General features: G+C 41.5%; 3 protein-coding genes across 4 annotated transcripts in view; 2 read left to right on the top strand and 1 right to left on the bottom strand.

Annotated features, from left to right (window-relative positions):
• The first annotated feature begins 301 nt into the window (after positions 1-301).
• Positions 302-4317, top strand: LOC117777657 (cathepsin Z). The gene is made up of 6 exons (XM_034612480.1): positions 302-459; positions 1871-2034; positions 2185-2364; positions 2506-2656; positions 3686-3851; positions 4076-4317. The coding sequence occupies exons 1-6, from the start codon at positions 329-331 to the stop codon at positions 4187-4189; spliced, it is 906 nt and encodes a 301-aa protein (XP_034468371.1). The 5' UTR covers positions 302-328; the 3' UTR covers positions 4190-4317.
• A 3085-nt stretch (positions 4318-7402) lies between these two features.
• Positions 7403-16525, top strand: mppe1 (metallophosphoesterase 1). Its single transcript, XM_034612471.1, has 9 exons — positions 7403-7928; positions 8048-8156; positions 9302-9405; positions 10998-11078; positions 11679-11787; positions 12003-12083; positions 14162-14284; positions 14510-14650; positions 15745-16525. Exons 1-9 carry the CDS (start codon positions 7675-7677, stop codon positions 15928-15930), a joined length of 1188 nt encoding a protein of 395 aa, XP_034468362.1. The 5' UTR covers positions 7403-7674; the 3' UTR covers positions 15931-16525.
• A 1493-nt stretch (positions 16526-18018) lies between these two features.
• Positions 18019-20656, bottom strand: part of gnal (guanine nucleotide binding protein (G protein), alpha activating activity polypeptide, olfactory type) — a 45333-nt gene continuing 42695 nt past the window's right edge. For both annotated transcript variants that reach the window (XM_034612468.1, XM_034612470.1), the window contains exon 12: positions 18019-20570. In XM_034612468.1, the coding sequence (XP_034468359.1) occupies positions 20424-20570 (147 nt within the window). In that variant the 3' untranslated portion in view covers positions 18019-20423. The remainder of the gene's footprint in view (positions 20571-20656) is intronic.

Raw genomic sequence — 20656 nt, forward strand, 5'->3', positions numbered from 1 at the left:
TAGATAGAGAGAGAGAGAGAGAGAGAGAGAGAGAGAGAGATAGAGAGAGAGAGAGAGAGAGAGAGAGAGAGAGAGAGAGATAGATAGATAGATAGATAGATAGAGAGATATAGATAGATAGATTATTTTTAGTTTGCATCTTTTACATAACTTTATATGAGTCTACTTAATATTAGTTCAAGTTTCTTAATGTCCTGCTTCTCCATCATGTTTCTGGATCTGTGCTGCTCAGTGTAGGGTGCAATGACCGCTCTGACCGCCAGAGGGAGCCGTGTGCGTGTGAGTGTGAGTGTGCGTCAGGCAGCGTCAGAGGAAGAGTGGAGCCAACATGGCGTCTCCCACCGCTCTGCCGCTGCTGCTGTGTTGTTTAGCTTCGTGTTCGCTGCCGATCCGCGGCTCCACACTTGTGTCTGAGCCTTGTTACAAACCCATCAGGGACCACAGAGCACGATCCGTCAGGTGAGAGACGAGCGAGCCCACAGTTCACTGAGACTCAGTGCGATGGCCCCGGCTTGTTGTTGTTGTTGTTTACCTCTTGAGCGAACTACTTCCGGGCAGCTGTTATCAAGATGCTACTGACCTCACTGACATTAACACTGATGTAGAAGAAGATTTCAATATTCTCCGCAGAGTTAGTTGCTTTATTGTGAAGGAAGATGGAGATAACACAGGGACACAACAAAACTGGCAATAAAACCTAAAATGTGCCAGAGAAAGTGCAAAGCTTATTGAGATAGAAATAAAGATAAAGAATAAAGAATAATATTCATTTATGGGATCATGTTCTTCTAATGGGGGGACTATGAGACATCGTTTGGGGCTCAGACTGGTGAAACGTCCCCCCGGCTCCTACACGGGACCCCCGACTCAAACAGACTCAAAATGTTGTTTTAACTTTGCATCTCTTCATTTTTATTCTCTTTGTTGTCATGTTGAGTTTCTCTCTTGTGTCTTTTCTCTGTGATTAACCAACGAGGTGCAGCTTATAAGAGTATATATCTAATATATCTATATCTAATAAGAATATAACTTGTAGCTAATGATTGGACTGTGTTTATACGTTACTATGAAAACATATATTACTGTTGTTTGTTTTCCTGTTGTTTTATGTATGACTCATACACAGTGTGGGGTCCAAAGGTCTGACACCCCCGAGCACTTAAAGTCCTTTTTGTTATCTTACACTTTTACAAAGATAAAAACTTGTAGAGCAACATCTCTGTGAATAGAAAGCTCTTGTGGTCTCAGAGGATGAGAAACCAATCAGACACAGTTAACCAGACAGTGTGGAAATGTCTCTTTAGACCGTTCTTCTGTTCTTTATCTAACAAATTCTCTATCTGTTATAAAGTAGATTTTCTAGTCTTCATTTGATGCTGTGAAGCCTGTTTCTGCTCAGGATAACAATCTAATGGAATTTTCCCATCTTCACAATGTTACTCAAGCTGGATACTTGTGGCATCACTTTATTCACAACATGGTTCAATGTTGGTTTAATACACTTAAGGAAATCTGACCTTTTATACAAAGGGTTGGTCTGTAAACTTTTGCTTAAGTTTGATTTACAACGTAGAAATTGTGCAGAACATTAATTATTTTCTATTTACTTGACAAATCTTACTGTGTTTGTAGTTGTGTCTAAATCCTGATTATTTACAAGTTTATGTGGAAATATTAGAGATTTATAATGTGATCTTATCTCAGCTCTCTGAACCCAAACATGACCACACAGCTCTGAGTTGAGATCTAAATAGTCCAACAGTGAAACCATCTGGCTGCATATACCTTTATTACCTTTATTACCTTTATTACCTTAATACAACCTGTATTACAACAACCAGATATACGTTTTATCCCTCTCTCATTTCAGGACCCAGGCCCGGCCTCATGAGTACCTGAAGGTGTCGGACCTTCCTCCGTCGTGGGACTGGAGGAACATCCAGGGAAAGAACTATGTGAGCATCACCAGGAACCAACACATCCCACAGTACTGTGGCTCCTGCTGGGCCATGGGAGCCACCAGTGCAATAGCCGGTAACTATGACAACAGAGGGAGGGAGGAAACAAGTTAAGAGGGATGTATAGAATAAATATGATATATAAAGTATATTTATTGTTATGTAAATTCTAAATGTGCTTTAACAGTTTCCTCTTGGTAATATTTGTTATTTTCTTTTGTCCAAGACCGTATCAACATCAAGCGAGGAGGCGCGTGGCCGTCGGCGTACCTGTCCGTCCAGAACGTGATCGACTGCGGGGGGGCGGGCTCTTGCTTCGGAGGAGATCACCTCGGAGTCTACGCATACGCCCACGAGCAAGGCATCCCGGACGAAACCTGCAACAACTACCAAGCCAAAAACCAAAGTAAGCATGAATGTGGGAGTGTAATCTTGTGGACTGCAGGACGACAGCCGTCATTCAAAGATTGATTGATTAAAAAGTAGTCTCAAAATGAACGTTGCAGCTCTGCATGATAAATAATCCATCTGTCTCTGATGTGGACAGAGTGTGAGCTGTTCAACCAGTGTGGAACCTGCTCCTTCTTTGAGTCGTGCGCCGTGGTGAAGAACTACACTCTGTGGAAAGTGGGAGACTACGGACACGTTTATGGAAGAGACAAGATGAAAGCAGAACTCTACAAGAACGGGCCCATCAGGTAAGTGTGAGTCCCACTGACATCCTGTCCTCCGTCACGTCCACTCATCCGTCCGCCCACGTGCTCCGTGGGAAGGATGAGATTCAGACGGAACTTTTCACAGAGCAGATTCTTAATCATACTAAACTTTCTATTAGTTCAGAAAGTTTATATTAAAATGTGTTTAAGAACAAATTACAGCACCGAGCGTATTAAAATTATGGTTTTAATTTGAATTAGGAGCCATAATGTGTTGAAATTGATCATAAACACAATTTTAACTTCTTCATATGTAAAAATATCTTGAGTTTGCTTTTCCAATACCTGCAGACATGCAAGATTAAAACAGTCGTAACCAGACACTATTTATAAAGATGGATGACATGACAGCTCCCCAAAAGTGAATGCAAACTATCTACATCGCCCTCTAGTGGCTGGTTGGGGTATAGATGGTAAATCCCATCTCGTTTGTTTAATGTTTCTGGTTTAAATTAAAAAAAACGGGGTGAAACGTCATGATTGACAGCTGGGAGTGGTTTGACAGACCTCGATACCGTCCCTCTCAGGCTCCGGCTCCAGTGATGTCAAGGGCACAAGATGGTGGCTCCTGTATCCAGTGAAGGGAGTGGAGACGTGTCATCAACTATTTTTAGAAACATGTTCGTCATTAAAAGTGTATGATCCTAAAACAGCATAAAAAAAAGAGAAATTCAGCTTTTTGTGAATGTGAATTGGTTTGGAAAGAAAATAACAAAAACGTTTAAATGAAATATGTGCAGAAACATTAAGTAATTCAGAGACTCTGTGGAGAAAAGAGGTGATTTAGTGAACATCCGATGCAGCTTCAAAGCAGAAAACCATGTGTGAAACTCCAGGTTCCCACACGGCAGGATACATATTTAAGTTACTGCACGAATCTTAGTTTCACGGCTGAAAAAAACCCTCATCTGTGATTCCTATTTGAGAAATATAGAAATGCTCTCATGACATTTTACTGAAAAGATAAAGATGTGTCAGCCGTTCAGAAAACTTCCCCTCTGTGTGTTTCAGTTGTGCCCTGATGGCCACCGGCGGCCTGGAGAGTTACTCTGGGGGGGTTTTCTCCGAGTTTCACCCGCTCTCGCTGCCGAATCACATCGTGTCGGTGGCGGGTTGGGGGGTGTCGGAGGAGGGGGCCGAGTACTGGATCGTCAGGAACTCCTGGGGAGAGTTTTGGGTTGGTCTCTCTCTCTCTCTCTCTCTCTCTCTCTCTCTCTCTCTCTCTCTCTCTCTCTCTCTCTCTGCACCGCACCCTGCAGACACACTGCTCCCTCCCTCACTTCTTTCTCTCTCACAGTGTTTGATTCGAATAGAACATTCAGTTCTTTAAATGTATAATTTCCCACTGACGTTTGGCCTCTTGCTCACTGAGTGAATAATGTTTTGTGTTTCTGTTTTCAGGGAGAACGCGGCTGGGCGAGAATCGTCACCAGCTCCTATAAAGGAGGAAAAGGCAACTGGTTCAACCTGGGGATTGAGAAACACTGTGTATATGGAGATCCCATTGTTACATAGACACACAAATACACTGATGAACTCGAGTTTTAGGAAATATGTTAATTTGTGTTTGTTTTGCTGCGAGTTTAAAAAAAAAAGAAGCAATTTACTGTTTTATGTGGGTTTTTTTGCAGAATTATTTCACGGCTGGTTGAAATATTTTTGTGAATAGTTTGAAGGTGAATACTTTTTTTTAAACGTCACACTATTCCTGTGAATTAAAGGAGGAGAGATTAGATCTATTTTTACATCAACTCGTGTCAAATCTGTAAATGTTTCTATAAAACTATTTTTAAAAATGAATGCACAATGCAACATGTTTAAATGGTTTATAGAAGCATTTTGAAAGCTTTGTTTATACATTTTATTACATTTAATGAATCTAATGTTAGAGCTGAACCACATTCAGACAGGATCTGTGCACGAACCTGCTCCAGCTTTCAGCTTGAAATGACTCACTCCAGCTCCATTATCATCACATTTCCACAGGAGCTTCTCCGAGCTCATTGAAATTCACCTGTGGTGAAACGCCGTCGGCAGCTTTGAGAGAAAAAAGAAGCTTAAAACTTAACTCTGTGCTCAGCATCGTCAGATTTAACACAATCCGATCACACAACACTACACACTGAGCAGCCGCCTGCTGCACTTTGTTTTCTCTTCATATGTAAATGTGTCACATGGAAGTTGTTCTTTGTCGCCTTCATTTGTTAAGGAAATGACCGAATCAGTGTTTTCTGCAGAGTTGAGACACGTCACCCTCTGTGGTGGTTTTACTTTTAGTTTATTTAGAGTCATTTTATTTAAATCCAACTACTAAAAATGTATATTAATAAATGTTGAAACCGTTTTACTCCATCACAAGAATGTTTGTGTGTTTGTTCTAGTTTTAAGACCTGAAGTGTTTTAGCTTTAATTGTGCTCATTCTTTTTATGTAGCCGTCTTTTATCAAATTTTCTGAAAGCTTATATCATAGAAATCAGTGGGGGGGAGTAAATATTTAGATTTTAATTAAATTAAACTTATTTATCAATTATAAAGAGAGTTTATTTTCTGTTAATTGACTAATCGAGTCCTCTGAGGCTCTGGTTGCTTCCTGGTTGCTTGAGGAAGTAAATAATAAAAGCCAACCCCAGGGGTTTGTCCCTGTAGGAGGTTCAACCACTCCTGATGCTGACTGTGAATAAAAGCAGGATTTGTAACATAAAAGATCGTAACTGTCTTTTCACTAGATGTAGAGTGGCTTCAAGTTAGAATTTCAACTTGTTTGGTGTTGGTGAATCTCTCTCCTTGAGCCGAGGGCGCACAAGGAAAGCTTAGTTATCTGTCAATCTAAATTTAAATCCAGTTTGAATTTTAAAATCGTCCAAAACAAAAAGCCCTTGAGTGGAGACAAACGAGGCTTCACATGTGACCGAGAGCAGAGCTTCCGTCTCCACTTTCGTCTGGAGACAAGAATGTTCATTCACGAGGCAGAAAAAATTCCTGTGTTTGACAAGTGACATTCCTTCCTCTACTCATCATCATCATCATGTCCTGCGTCAGTGTCGCTCTGTGCTGCTGCTGCTGCTCTGTGCATCTCTTCTCTTTTCACTGCTGCTGCCTGAGTCACAAACCTGCAGCTGAGTCCCTCCTCCTCCTCCTCCTCCTTCTCCTCCTGCTGCTGCTGCTGCTGCTGCTGCTGCTGCTGCTGAAGAAACAATGTATGTCCAAGGTCAGAGTGAGGACGAGACCCAGAGGGCGTAAATAGCTCCTCTGTGCATATTTGGGCTGACCTGCAGCAAACCAACTAGTTCAGCAGGTAACTCAACGTTCCAGGGCCACGATTGGAACGTGCCTGTGTGACACTCCTCGGTGGTTTCAGAGGTGACACAGGGCTTCACTCCTGCTGGAGGTGATTGGATCTCTGCTCTTAATCACTTAATCACATCTGTCCTGTAGCTGTTGGCTCCAGTCCCTGTGTCGGTATGTGGGTGTTTGTTTGGACCGCTGCCACGTTCACTGATCAGATTTATCACCAGAGAACTTTACTACTTTACACATTGATTACCTGCATTATTTTTAAATAACTTTTACTCCAAGTGTTTTTAGTCTTTTCTCCATCATGCCCAGCCTCCCCATCCCCTGCTCAGAGAAATAAGACAACGTGTCGTCAAGCTGGCAGATGTGAGCGAGAAAAACACAGGAAGTTTCAAGTTGAAATTGTAAGTACAATTCTGAGGTACTTGTACTTCCATTTCCATTCCCTGCTTCTTTATACTCATATTTACTTTTGCTCCCCTGCATTTATCAGACTATTGATATTTTTCAAAAACAAAAAGCTGTATCCAAAGGAGCATTTCGCATAAACTTCCTGGTGATTTAAACAATTAGTTTGAGGCTCAAAGGGGTCAAATGTTTTCAATATTTCACCAAACTGATAAAAGCCACAGAAAAAAAAAATCTAAAAATCATTTAAACCTAATTTATCATCTTATAATTATCGTGTGAGCAGCATTAAGAGAAGCATTAGAGCCCAGTTTGGGTATTTACTCATGTACTAACTGTTTACTACAAATACAAGGTGCTTAGTACTGCAGTATGTTCCTTTTACTTCTACTCAACTACAAGAAGAGTCATATTTTCCCTTTTACTCCAACAGTATATGACAGGTTGAGTTGGTAACTGTGCAGATTAAGACGTTTACATAATAGGAAAATCTTATAAAACAGGATGTTTTTTTAAGATCAAGATATTTGACAGCACAAGTAGATCATAGCTGAAGCTATTCTTAAAATTAATCAAATAACCAGTTAATCAGTTAGTTACTAATCCTGATAATCATTTAAAATCATTTTTCATGTGTCAAACATCTACTAGATCCAGATTTAAGTCAAGCACATTTCAACTCAAAGTGCTTTATGTAAAATATAAAAATCATCAAGAGAAGCTTTTTAAAAATAAGTTAAAGAGTTAATTACAAAATAAAATAAATAGAAAAGTGAAGATATTAGTTATAGGATTGGATCAAAGGCAAACAGGAAAGTCATCCTCATTGATTTAAAATAAATAAATGTATAATAGCACATTCATTGTAGTATTTTACTTACAGGGAAGTACCTTTAAAGTACAGTGTGTTTTTATTACTGCACCTGACTGCTCCCTCCTCCCTGTCACACAGACTGAAGGCTCTGTGCTGTTTTATTTTGAAAACCCAGTCAGGGGACGTGTTATTTCCAGCTTGACTCTGAGGAGCAGAGATGCTGTAGCTGCAGATCGGAGTCGACCAGAGGCTGGAGGCTGCAGCTCGGAGCAGACACACAGGATTATTCTCCCGTCCCCAGCCTCACGTTTCGGGTTCTCCGGGTCTTCTCCCTCCTCCTCGGAGCCGGGACCTGCCACGAGCATCGCCCGGCCGCAGCCCCGAGCCGCTCCGGGGTCCTGAGGAGGTGAAGATGCCTCATGGACCGCTCCATCGCCTCCAGTGCGCCAGTGCAGGGCTCCTCCAGCGCCGAGTGACAGAGACATGCCGCGGTTCAGCGTCAGGTGGACGGTCTCCGCGCTGCTGATCCTCGCGGTCTGCGGCTCTTTCCTCTTCTGCGAGTATCTCATCTACTTCCCCGCCATCCTGCAGTGCGCCTGGCCCAGGATCAGCCAGGCGCGGGCCGGGGAGGGCATCGACGGCCGCCCGGTGGATTCGGCGGCGGTGCGCGCCATGGTGCTGTCGGACACCCACCTCCTGGGAGCCGTGGGGGGACACTGGTTCGACAAGCTGAGGAGGTAAAGTCTCCATCCAGCCTTCATCCATCCTCCATCGGTCATCCATCATCCGTCCATCCCAGCAGGAGTGATGCGTAAACGACAACAAAACACAATAATCCATGTATCCAAACGCGCAGGGAATGGCAGATGGAGCGAGCGTTCCAGACCGCTCTGTGGCTGCTCAGGCCCGAGATAGTGTTCATCCTGGGGGACATCTTTGACGAAGGCAAGTGGAGCTCACAGCAGGTAACGTCCCTTCCCCTTGTCCCCCCCTTTTTCCCCTTTTTTGCTTTGTCTGTCATGAGGATGCAGAGCAGAGGCCAGTGCTCTCCTCCTTCTCCTCCTCCTCCTCCTCATCATCATCACCATCATCATCATCATCCTGTACCAACCAGGCCCGGGAGGCTGCAGGATTTGGTGGGGAAACATCAGAAAAACAACAACAGCAGCAGCAGAAACCTGCAGCCTCTCTGTCCTCCATGCTCCTGCACATCCATCCCTGCTTCAGGAAAAGAACCCCCCCCCCCCCCCCCTGGGAACTGTCTCACAGCATCCATGACTGGACTGACAAGAGAAACGCATGGAGTCAAGAAAAAAAGGGGGAAAGTGGTGAAGTGCCAGAGCAGCACAGAGAGAAATCCTCCATTTAAAAAAAAAAAGAAAGATCTGGCAGAGAGTTAAATCCCCTCTGATCCACTGTGTTTCCTCATTCATTCATTTTTACATCTCGTCTGATTTGTATTCAGCGAAGCTCGAATCCTTTTCAGTTTGCAGAGAAAAGAAAATGATGAAATTAAAGCTGCAAACCAGTCGCTGTTCTCACCCTGATGATTGTTTGTGGGTTCATCGATTTGTTGTTTGCTCCACGCACCAGAAAACGACAAGACGATGATTTGTTTTCATTGAAATTCGTCTTTAATTAACAGTAATTGTGCAGCATGCAAAGAAATTCAATTATTATGACACGAAACAAAGAAGCAGAAGCAAATCTTCACCTTTGAGGGGCTGATACTCGGCACATTTGCGTAATTAACATCTTAAACAATGAATTGATTATTTAAATGCTCAGTTGTCATTTCAGCGCTAATTAAGAGCAGCACCAGTGGCTCATTTAGTCGCGTCTGTATGAAAAACACCATGTTCCCCCCACAGCACTGATGTAATTAAAGGTCCTCCGTGTGCCGCCTCGGCCCCTGCAGGTGCCAAATTGAATCTGGGGCCTGAATCAAAGCGGAGCGGCTCAGTCACCCACAGGGGGCGACAGCGTGACCCTCAGAGACCCCATTAACTCTCATGAGCTTCCCAGGGGACTTTTCTCTTCTTCTTCTTCTACTTATCGAAGACGCTGAGTGAAACCTGCCTCAGCGGCTGTTTGTGTTGTGTCTCCGCAGCACTGGGAGGACGACGTGCGCCGCTTCCACAGGATGTTCAGACACTCCACTGACACAGAACTGGTTGTACTCGTTGGGAACCACGACATCGGGTTCCATTATGAGTAAGAACGAGCTGTGCAGCTTTATTGTCTTATTGTTTTGTCTTATTGTTTCTGTCGTTCCACCTTTGCTCTGGTATTCAGGAGACACAAGTGACACAAAGGACTTTGAATTCTCTGCACGTCACTCGGTAAAACACCTCAGCGCCGTGTTTTTTTTTTTTTGAATTCCTGTTGTTCGCTGCCCCAGTTCCAGAAATATCTGACGACAGTCGTCTATTCGTGCTTCACTTTGATCTGAAGAGGTTTTGTAATGAGACGAGTCGGTTTATCCGCTGCCGAGGGAATGTCAATAAAAGCGGCGCGTTAATACAGCAGCAAACAAGAAGCACGAGAATGAAAGGACCTGGTCCACACTGCAGAGCCTTTCAGGAAATGTCTGATGTTTTTACGTCTAATTGTGAGCGACATGCTGATGTCACGTCCTCTGAAGTGTGTGTAGGAATTTGTAGAATTTAAAAAAGCAAAGATTGGTGAAAACCGTAGTTTATTTCCATCTGCTGGTATAAACCTTAGACTGTGAACAAAAGATGGACGACACGTCTCCACTTCCTCCCACTGTCCAGAAATGAAGCCAAAAATATCCCGGTTATATAATCGTCTTAAGCATCTTGTGGCAGAGACGTCATCTGGAGTCAGAGTTTGTGCAATAGCCATAAGGGGGTGGGGCAGCAGAATCGAGGTCACGCCGATACACACGCTCGACCAATCATGAGTCAGTCTCAGCTGTCAATCATGTTGCTTCACCCTGTTTCTATAGCATCAAACAGTGGAAAAAAACACCAGGACGTACATCAGTGTGATGAGAACGACCTAAATGACAGAAACCATCTTTGAGAAAAATGTATTCAACGTGTAATGGTGACTTTTGCTTTGCCTCATGTCCCATCCACTAACACGGAGCAGACAGGGGTTATAACCTGTACCGCAGCCAGCCACCAGGGGGCCATCTAGAGGCTTTGGATTCACCTTTAGGGAGCAGTCACGTCGTCCATCTTTAATTACAGTCTAATACTCACAAGGGAGAAAATAGATCCCCAACAAATAAATTATTTACTAAAGATAATTGCATTTTGCAGTAAGGACATAACAAAAATCAATAGAAATCAAAACAATACATTGTAGAAATGTAGATATAAATGTAAACTGAAGTAAGATAATAAAAGCAGTGAATATGTTTGTACGTAACAGTATTTTTGGATTTTAACGAGTGTGTGTGTGTGTAGATCCCGTAGTTTTTATGAGATATCATCACATTAGTTTTATTTTATCTATGGTACAGTATCAACACTGTGTTCACACACACACACACACACCCCCCCCCCCCCCCCCCCCCCCCCCCCCCCCGGCCTGTAGCAGTGTTTCTGCAGGAGACTGCTCTTGTCTTGTTAGATTCTCAGTGGAATCAGCAGTGAAAACATAAAACCATCCCACAGTCTAGAATCTGAGGCCTGTGATTCACAGCTGTGGGCCGACGTGGCCGTGCAGCGCCTCTCTCTGATTGGTCCGCTGCTGCAGCCGGAAGTGGGCCTCTTACGTAAGAGACGCGGCTGATGAGCAGCAGGTTAGTGACGCTGCTCGTGTGTCTCCTGCAGGATGGACTGGTTCAAGCTGCAGCGCTTCGAGAAGGTCTTCAACGCGTCCTCCACCAGGATCGTCACCAAGAGGGGAGTGAAGTGAGTGACAGGTGCACGCAGCCTTGTGGTGCAGGACAGACATGTGACTCGGGCAGGCCCGCAGGTCACAGGTTTGATTCCCAGAGTCAGTTTTATACAAGATGACAAGTCAAATAGACACAATAAACCAGTAACAGCCCTTTTCACACTGTGGAAATGTTGCTGTGGATCCACACATAGGAAGATCTGCACAAATCTATTTTTTATCAGGCTTTGATTGTGTTTAATTAAGTTCTTACTTGTTTCAAATATTTAATAAGATTAGATCTATTTTCCCTGGTTTTCAATTATATCTTTCATAAATATTTTGTATAAACAAGTTGGAATATTCTCACATGAGAGACAAATTGAAATGACTGTGTCACAGCAGCTCGTCAAGGGCATTGCACATAGAGCAAAGAGCAAAATACTAAATACAATATGCATGAGAATATGAATATAAGATATGCAAAGAATAAATTCACAGTTATTGCCGGAGGAAATCAGAGAGACTTGGCGTGGACAGCTCTGCAGCTCTGTTAAAGCTCTGTAGCTGTAAAGTGATTGAGAAACCACATCTCATGAAAACCTCCTAAATCAAGTCCTGATCCCCCCCCGCAGCTTCCTGCTGGTGAACAGCGTGGCCCTGCACGGTGACGGCTGTCCCATCTGCCAGTCGGTGGAGAAGGAGCTGATCAAACTCTCCAGGGACCTCAACTGTTCCCTGCAGGTGGGAGGAAGCATCTAACACACTCCTCACACTGTCTGCAGCTGAGAGGAGGGAACAAGCCACTGTTACATCCACAGTGTTCACGTGCTGATTGCTCCTCTCGCTCCCTGCCACAGATCCTCGCTCACAGCACAGAGATGTGTGAAATATATAAAAAAAAATGTGAGCTGGTTGTTTTCAAGTGGATGAATTTCTTTCTGTCGTCTCCTCCGCAGAGCTCGCAGCCCGGCAGCGGAGTGACGGACGGATGTGAGGGCTCGCAGCTCTATCCTCCCACGTCCCCCGTCATGTTACAGGTAAAAACCACACGTGGGCTCCCTGGAGGTTCTGGCTCTGATCCGCCTGGAAAAACCCTCAAGATCTGCTCTCGTCTCATGCATCTGCACCGACTCTCTGCTGAAAAGCTCTGGATTCAGTCACTTTTCAGTCTCATTTACAAAGACCCTGTCATCAGTTACATTGCCCTGTTGGGAGAAAGTGGTTAAGAAGCACATTTTAGCAAATAATTCATTTAATCCCTCATTTTTAAATCGGGTTAATCCTCTGGTCCCTCTGGTCATTCTCCATCTCTGTCTCTTTGTGTTTATTCTGTGTCTTTCTGTCGTCTCCTGTTTTACTTTTCTCTGTGGTGGTTTTTTTTCGTCTGTGATCATTTTGCTTTTTCTATTTGTTCGTGTGTGTCTTGTTTTGTGTCTCTTTGTATTAGTTTTCTATCTTATTGTTATTATTTTGTGCTCGTTTTGTGTCTCTCTGGTCATTGTCCATCTGCTTTTGGTCATTTTTGTGTCTCTTTGCATTGTCTTTGTGTCTCTGTGGACATTTTTCTCTTCTCTGGTCATTTAACTTTTTTTTTTCTAGTCTCTGTGTGTTTGTTTTGTGTCTTTTTCATACATTTTTTACCTGTTTTGGTCATTTTGGTGTTTCTTTGTTCATTTCATGTGTTTTCATGGTCCTGTTGTGTCTCTTTGTGTTTTCCCTTTTTGTCATTTTGTGGTTGTTTGGTGTCTTTCTCTTTGTATCTTTGGTGTGGAAATCTAAACATGATTTATCGATTGTGTTTGTTGTCAACTGAAGATCAATCTGAGGCGGTTCAATGAGGTTCGAAAACTCAAAATCACACAAAAACCAGCCTAATCTTTTTGTTTTTATCATTCTGACTAATTTGAAACTGTATAATAGCAAACATATCAACTTGTGCACTGAAACACACACGTTAATTATCCCAGTAATCGTTCATCATTTCTTTACTTGATAACCTGACGACAGTTACAGCAGCTGAGTGATTCAGGTTATTAATTCAAAAAGCCGTCATGTGACTGGTTCCTCAAACTAAAAGCTGAGGTTCTGCAGTTTTGACTCTGACTCTGTGTTAACGTGAGAACTTCAACTGGTCTTCAGATAAAAGAGAGAAAGGTTTGAACTCCCACGTTCTGTCAGCAGCGAGTTCACATCAGATCCATCACTTCAGTCACAGACCTTCATCAAACGACACCTTACAACGCTGCATCTATAATAAGCCCGGCTGTCGACAGGCTGCAGGGATTCAAACTTATGTTTTTCCTACACACTTGTCAAGCGGATGAAAATTACTCAGAACTTCAAATACGTAATTATTAGTTAGAGCCTTAAGACATTTATTAGATAAAGCTCACATATCCTCAACAAACTTTGGTGAAACCCACAGAATTAAATTTTAGTTTCTAAATATAACAAAAATGTCAGACTGAATCTGGGAGAAATGTGTATGAAATAATGCATTTTAAACATTTCCCTTTGATGTTGTGATGCAACCACAAACATCAACTTTTGATAAAGTTGCAAATAAAGTAAATTCATAGAGCTGCGATACAGAAAACAATATAGATGTGATTATATAACAGAACGTGTGAAAACATCAGTTTATTAACCTGAAAACTTCTTTACACTGCAGAAATATTTAGAGTTTAGTGTTTAATTTGTTATAAATAGTTATTAATCATTTTCTCTTTAATATGTAAGACAACTGTGAAAAACAGCCCTAAATAAGGTCATGAGAATATAAATCTTGTCTAACCAACAATAAAAATAAATAAATATATAAAATTTGTAACGATGTAAAACTAAGCAGCAGCTTTTTACATTTTTAAATTTGGAATCAATTCGTGAATATTTTTCTTAATAAATTACTTATCCAGTCGCCTAATTGTCAAAATTGTTGAAGTTTAAACTGATCGACTGTTTCAACACTAGAGTTTATTATATTTTGTGTAATTATTCAACTTGTTCATGGCTGCAGGTTTTGCTATAATATTATAAAATGTTACTATTTATTCAAACATTGCATCCAAACAACAAAACGTCCCTCTGAGCTGAATGAACGTGTTCTGCTCTGCAGCACTATCCCCTGTTCAGGGTGAGCGATGCCGCCTGCACAGGACAGGACGCTGCACCGTCCGCAGAGCGCCACCTGCTGTTCCGAGAGAAGTACGACGTGCTGTCGAAGGAGGCCTCGCACAGGGTGAGTTACTCTGCAGTCCCATCACATCCCAGCGCCTCTGCTGGGGTTCTGTCAGACCTCAGATCTGTTCTGAGCCACACTCATCCAGTTGAAACGCGGTGACAACGACCCGCTGCTGCAGAAAGCGTCGCTGGCAGAAGCAGCAGATGGTGGCGAGGATGAAAGTGATGATGTAAAGCAGCAGCAACCGCTCTGTGGTCCTGATGCTGGTCTCTCTCTCCACAGCTGCTGCAGTGGTTCAAGCCGCGCCTCATCCTCAGCGGACACACCCACAGCGGATGCGAGGTTCTCCATGACAACAAGTACCCAGAAGTCAGCGTGCCGTCCTTCAGCTGGAGGAACAGGAACAACCCCAGCTTCATCCTGGTGAGAAACAACCAACAAACACACAAACAACACCAATAATACACAGAACATGAAATGACCCTTTCTGACGACTTGATGCTGAAACTACCTTGAATTTTACTGTTATTTTATTTGGAAAGACAAATATAGTTGTTGCAAAAGTAGATTTTATATCGAAAAACAATTCTTTACAGCAAATAAATGAAAAACAATCTACTCAACACTTTATAAACACAATGAGCGTAAAGAAATGTTGTGTATTTGTGTGAATTATCAGCCTCTTGTGTGTATTTGTCTCATTTTACATGTCGTCCTCGGACACGCGTTTGTTTCTGTTTGTGAAAACCATAAAAACAAGTAGATGAATGGGTTAGTTAGTCATAAATAACAATACAAGTTATAAGTAGTAATTCTAAGAAATAATGATAATATACTATAGTAATGAAAAAAGTAATTTTATAATATTAATAATAATACATTTTATTTATTATTCATTTTATACACATTATGATGATTAATAAATTATGCTGCAAGAGAGAAGGTTCCTATAATCAGAATTTTTCAAATAAAAAATATGATAAATGATAACATGAAAGGAAGTTGTGTCTTTGTGATGAAACTACAAAGTGACGAGGTGAATCATTAAACAGCTAAAGAGCCAAAATCTGCATTAGATAGAGACCATTAAATTACAGATATTACTCTGTGTGTAAATAAGCAGTTTTTCCTCACATGTAAGTGGTGATGATTTATTAATGTTTTGTGTTTCTGCTGCCCCCAAGTGGCTGCAGCATTAAATTATAGATTTTTTAGTTTTCCTGTGGGTAATTGATTGGTCTATTGACTGATTGATTGATTGATTGATTGATTGATTGATGATTATCTTACCACAGCTTCCACACTGACTACAAAACAGAAAACAAAACAAATATGAAACAACAATGTTCGACTGAATGAGGTGAAAATAGAATTCTGTTTATCAGCCTGCTAATAATGAATAATGATCTCAGTCCAAAACCAAACTGAGACACGTTGAACGCAGTAGGTTTAGATCATGAGTCAGTATTGTGATGTTATAGTGAATATTGACCCCCCCCCCCCCTACCTCTCCCCAGGCGTCGGTGTCACCGAGCAGTTACGCTCTGTCCAAGTGTTTCCTGCCGGAGGAGAGCACGGTGATCGGCGTGTACTGCTCGGCCGGCGCCTGCATGCTGCTGTTCTTCCTGGCCCACTGCCTGTGGATGAAGGGCCTGCTGCAGTGCCTCAGCCTCTTCCTGCTGGGCAAGCACAAGTCTCTGTGAACTGCGTTACCCAGGATGCACCACGCTGCAGGACACAGCCATGAAGTTTCACCTGCACACACTTTAAGTGAAGATCCGCAAAAATGTGACTTTCCTCCTGTGAACGGGGCCAAAACTCATCATCAGCATCAACCTCGATTTGTCCAAATGTCTTGTGACACTGTGAAGGACTTGAATCTATATTTTAAATGTCTTTAAAAGGGACTCAGAGTTTATTCTTGGTATCCCTGGTGATGATTTTCTTGTGATTACAAATCCTGAGGAGTTTGATGAAGGACCAGACGGGTGAAGTTCTACTGTTTGAATCAAGTATTGAAAGAAATGAAGGAAGACAAATCGATCCACTACATGTGTAAATTCTCACGTCGCTGCTCTGATCGAAGGTGTTAACGTGTGTTGGTAGTTCGTCTCCCTCACTGTGATCTGCTGTGAAACACTGTTTCTGTCGTCGTCTAAATCATCTCCTCTTGTTTTTATGATGCATATCTGAATATATTTATTGATGAATCTCTTGTGCCAAATGTTTGTGAGGATTTTTTGCCAAAGCTGTTGAAGCATTTCTGATGAACTGTAAATAAATAAATCAGAATCTAAAGGAGAGTTTGTGAGTTTCCTGTCGTGTATATGAGAAACATCCAGAGACATGTTTCACTTTGGCTGAAACATCTCGTCCAAAGCTTAAACTTCCAGAACAGATGGAAATAAGGTCATTAAATTAAAGTGAGTCAGCTCAAATTCTTTGTGTTTACAAAATCGCCTGAAATCAAATGTCAGTATAAAAATATCAGGGACTCACACCAGACTCTGTTTAAAATTCTAAGCTGAATGTGTCAAGTTCTGAGTTGAAATAAATTTATCAGACAGCTAATAAACTGTTTATTCTAAGAGAGCTCTTACTTTAATATCTAATTGTCTATTACAATATTTAATAAGCTGCTTTGTGGCAATGTTTGATTTTTCTATGATTTTTCCACCATCGTGATGAATCAAGATTAGATTAGTTAATTTCTTTATTAACCTTATTATGAAGTCTATGATAGTTAATGACACTTACTTTAAAATGATGAAAAAATAAATTCCCAATATTAAAGAAGCTAAGAAGCATTTTTGTTTAATAATTGAGCAAAATATATCACTAATTAATTTATCAAAGAAATTGCTTCAGCTCTAGTTTGACTCAATTCATTTTCACCAAATGCTACATTAAATATATACATAGTTATATAAAAGTACATCTCATGCTCGCTCCTGATCTTCTTAGTTACAGGCAAAGATATTTACTATACAAAAACTACTGTTATATAAAATATATTAACCATTTAATATCTTTTCTGAATCAAACCTTTTTGTACAAAAACAATGTGTCTATTTTAAAGGTTCTAACTAACGAACCATAAACCTGCACAGGTGATTGACTGATAATGTATTTTGACTAATAATGAATTATTTATAAATCCATGTTTTACAGATTTATACAAGATCATTTTCAATGCGAGTTCAAAACCTGAATATATGTATGTTAGTTTTAATTTTGTTACAGTTCAGTTTAAGTTGATGATTTATTCCTTTTATTTGTATACCTTTTTTTATTGTAGCATTCAATAAATCAATAGATACATAAAGTTCTGAAAACTCATGTTTTTTAACCTGAAGCACAGGTTTTATCTGCCAGAGTCTGAAAACACCTGTGCAGCTAAATGCTAATACTCAATGCTAATCCAATCTGAAACACAATAAACTCTGAATCTTATGCATTAAATAAAACTTTCCTGAAGGTTGTAATGTTTACTTTTTGTTGGTGTTAATTCAGATGTAAAATCATTTCGGAGAATGAACTTCAATCAGTATCATGTGCTAAATACTATAAATACCAGTCTTTATAACCAGCAGCACAAACTACATCCTCCAGAATGATTGTACATGTGAATCAACAGTTTCAACTGAATAGTAATTTTCTAATGAACCTGCAGCTGAATGTACTGTATACGTACGTAAGAACCAAAGTAACAATCCTAAGATGAACAACAAAATAAAACAGAAACAAACCAGCTCATCTGCAACAAATCTGGACACAACTGGACACCAAGGTGGAAATAAAGCAAAGTCCTCTAATGTGCCTCTTTATTTAAAGAAAATAAAAATGTCATTTAATCATCCTCCCAGGCCAAACAAAGGTTTTTGCACCTCCAGTCAGTTCACTCTCGTTTGGGGATAGACGTGTACTGTAGCAGAAGAAAAGGCTGATGCTGTTTGTACAAGGAGAAGAGCTTGTCTTGTTGGGTGCTGCTCACACATTCATAGTGCCTGTGCCATCGGGTATGGCTCCAAAGGACCAAAGAATTACTAATATTGCACGCTCTCATTTATTCATCTCCATTCTAAACATGCTTTCCTATGTGTGTATGTATACATATTTACCGTATACATACATAGGTATGTACACCTAGGCACACACATAATTAAACATGTATAATTGTACATATATATTTATATAGACCTATAAATTTACATGTACATACATTTATAAAATTTTACACACAACGCACACTCGCCCTCGCATACACACGCGCACACACACACGCATACACACAATGCGTCTGTGAGTCTATGTTTGTTTTATGTACACATGCGCACAGGCACGCACATCAGTACAGATCTCAGACACACTTCATATCGAAAAAACGTTGGTTCCTATTAAAACAACACCAGGTTGCAATTTGGACACTTTCAATGGATTTCCAATGTTTGTTTAAAGCTGTGAAATTCAAAAAAATCAACAAAAAAAATAACAACCAAAGAATTTAAAATAAAACAAAAAGGAGGATAAAAGAAAAATCAATAAAAAGAAAAGAGAAACAAAGAAAAGGCATGGCGCTGCAACATCTGGTCTTCACTGCAGGTAAGTGGTTAATTTGCATAATGTATACAGGTTTTTAGGATTTTTTCCCTATTTTTTATTTTTTACTAAACAGCATTTCCTTTTTTTATAAACCAGAAAAAACTAAACTCTACAGAGAAAGTCCCCTACCCGCAGTCTTCCGCTGCCGATAGAGTTTGACATCAAGCTGTACAGCGCAGTCGAAAACATACTTACATCTGAGCTCATTTACAGGTACAGCCATAATCAAGGCACAAAGATCTACAAGTAGATTTGTTTTTCTTTCAATTAAGTTGTACAAAATAATATTACATTTTACAGTCTGTACAGGATAATTCAACCTTGCACAGTGTACAAGTTAACAAAAAACAAAACCAAAGAAAGAAATGAAAAGAAAAAACAATACATTTTATCTCTCCCGTCCCCCCGCCCGCCCGCCCTCCCCTCCCATCAGTATCTCTAAGCTAAAAGGATGGTTTGTGTGGAAAAAGGAGGCAGGTCCGAGTCCGTGGAGGCAGCAGGGCTAAGGTGCACAGAGCTCAGTCCCCTTTTCCTTCATTGAAATCCTTCGTTGCGTCGCCGCTGTCGTATATTTCTGTCGTATTAATCTCTCGCTCCACGTGTCTCTCGGCCGCTCGGTCCACCCTGCAGCTCGGCAAGCTAACATCGTGACAGGGTAATAAATATTGTGATGCTACATTGTGTGTATGCTTCCTCTGGAGAAAAAACAACAACAACAAGAACAAAAACAAAAACAAAAAGTTATTAAGGAACCTGATGCAAAGTGCATTTATCTCTTCATCCACTCTGCCCCCGCCGCCCTCCCCTCGTCTGCTCCAGGTTTCGCCGGCGTCCAGTCGATTTCCACGCGGAGAGAAGACGCAGGTCGGAGGGGACGACGGGGTAAAAGAAATAAAAAAAATTAAACGGGGGCAAAGGTCATGGTGGTGATGCCGGCTTTATCCAGCAGGTGACACACGAACATAAACACACGTACATGCGCTCACTCACATGGCATTCCTCCTACTCTTCATCACAGACACACACACACACATTAACACACACTGCCTCTACACTGAGGTCCTGTAGGTGTGTTTTATGTTTCCACACCCACCAGTCCAGGTTCAATGACAAAGCCAAAAAAACAGAAGAACACGAAGGGGGGGAGAAAGAAACAAACAAAAAAAAAAAGGAGGTAGCCCAAGGCTTAGTGGAATGACAAAAAATCAAGGCATTTAAAAGGAACAAGTAAAAGAAAAAGAAAGAAAAAGAAGCGGCACACAACAACTTTGTTCCCCAACCTTCCTTTTACATCGGTGAAATGGGGAGAAATCAGTCCCAGAGAAAAACAAAACAAAAAAAAAGAAGAAGTACAAAAAGCTAAGAAGTTAAGAAGAGGAAGAGTATTTGACACACTTCAGTAGTACTTCAGAGTCCTCGACAAGAGGGGTGGTCAGGGGGGGGTGTTGAGGGTTTCTTTGGGGGTGGAGGAAGGGTGAAGGTTCAGGGTGAGGAGGAGGAGGAGGAGGAGGAGCAGGAGGAGGAGGAGGAAAGGTTCGTCAAGGATGCACAATGGTGGAGAAAAACACAGAAGGCTGACGGAGGCGGTCTCCCATCACAAGAGTTCGTACTGCCGCAGGTGCATTCTCTGGATGATGTCCCGGCAGTCGTTGAACACCCGCCGGATGTTCTCTGTGTCCACGGCACAGGTGAAGTGGGGGTAGCAGTAGTGTCTGCCATCGCCGCTCGCAGTGCTGATCCGCTGAGGAGGGAGAGAGAGAGAGAGAGAGAGAGAGAGAGAGAGAGAGAGAGAGAGAGGGAGAGAGGGAGAGAGAGAGAGAGAGATCA

This window comes from Hippoglossus hippoglossus, chromosome 17, assembly GCF_009819705.1.
Source record: "Hippoglossus hippoglossus isolate fHipHip1 chromosome 17, fHipHip1.pri, whole genome shotgun sequence".
Lineage (NCBI taxonomy): Eukaryota > Metazoa > Chordata > Actinopteri > Pleuronectiformes > Pleuronectidae > Hippoglossus > Hippoglossus hippoglossus.

What these genes read in the sequence shown, in the direction of transcription:
- LOC117777657 (XM_034612480.1), top strand. Translation starts at nt 329, where the DNA reads ATGGCGTCTCCCACCGCTCTGCCGCTGCTGCTGTGTTGTTTAGCTTCG. An exon ending in CTACCAAGCCAAAAACCAAA is followed by an intron (nt 2,365 to 2,505) that starts GTAAGCATGAAT and finishes TGATGTGGACAG; the next exon opens with AGTGTGAGCTGTTCAACCAG. An exon ending in TACAAGAACGGGCCCATCAG is followed by an intron (nt 2,657 to 3,685) that starts GTAAGTGTGAGT and finishes TGTGTGTTTCAG; the next exon opens with TTGTGCCCTGATGGCCACCG.
- mppe1 (XM_034612471.1), top strand. Translation starts at nt 7,675, where the DNA reads ATGCCGCGGTTCAGCGTCAGGTGGACGGTCTCCGCGCTGCTGATCCTC. An exon ending in ACCTCAACTGTTCCCTGCAG is followed by an intron (nt 11,788 to 12,002) that starts GTGGGAGGAAGC and finishes TCTCCTCCGCAG; the next exon opens with AGCTCGCAGCCCGGCAGCGG. An exon ending in CGAAGGAGGCCTCGCACAGG is followed by an intron (nt 14,285 to 14,509) that starts GTGAGTTACTCT and finishes CTCTCTCCACAG; the next exon opens with CTGCTGCAGTGGTTCAAGCC.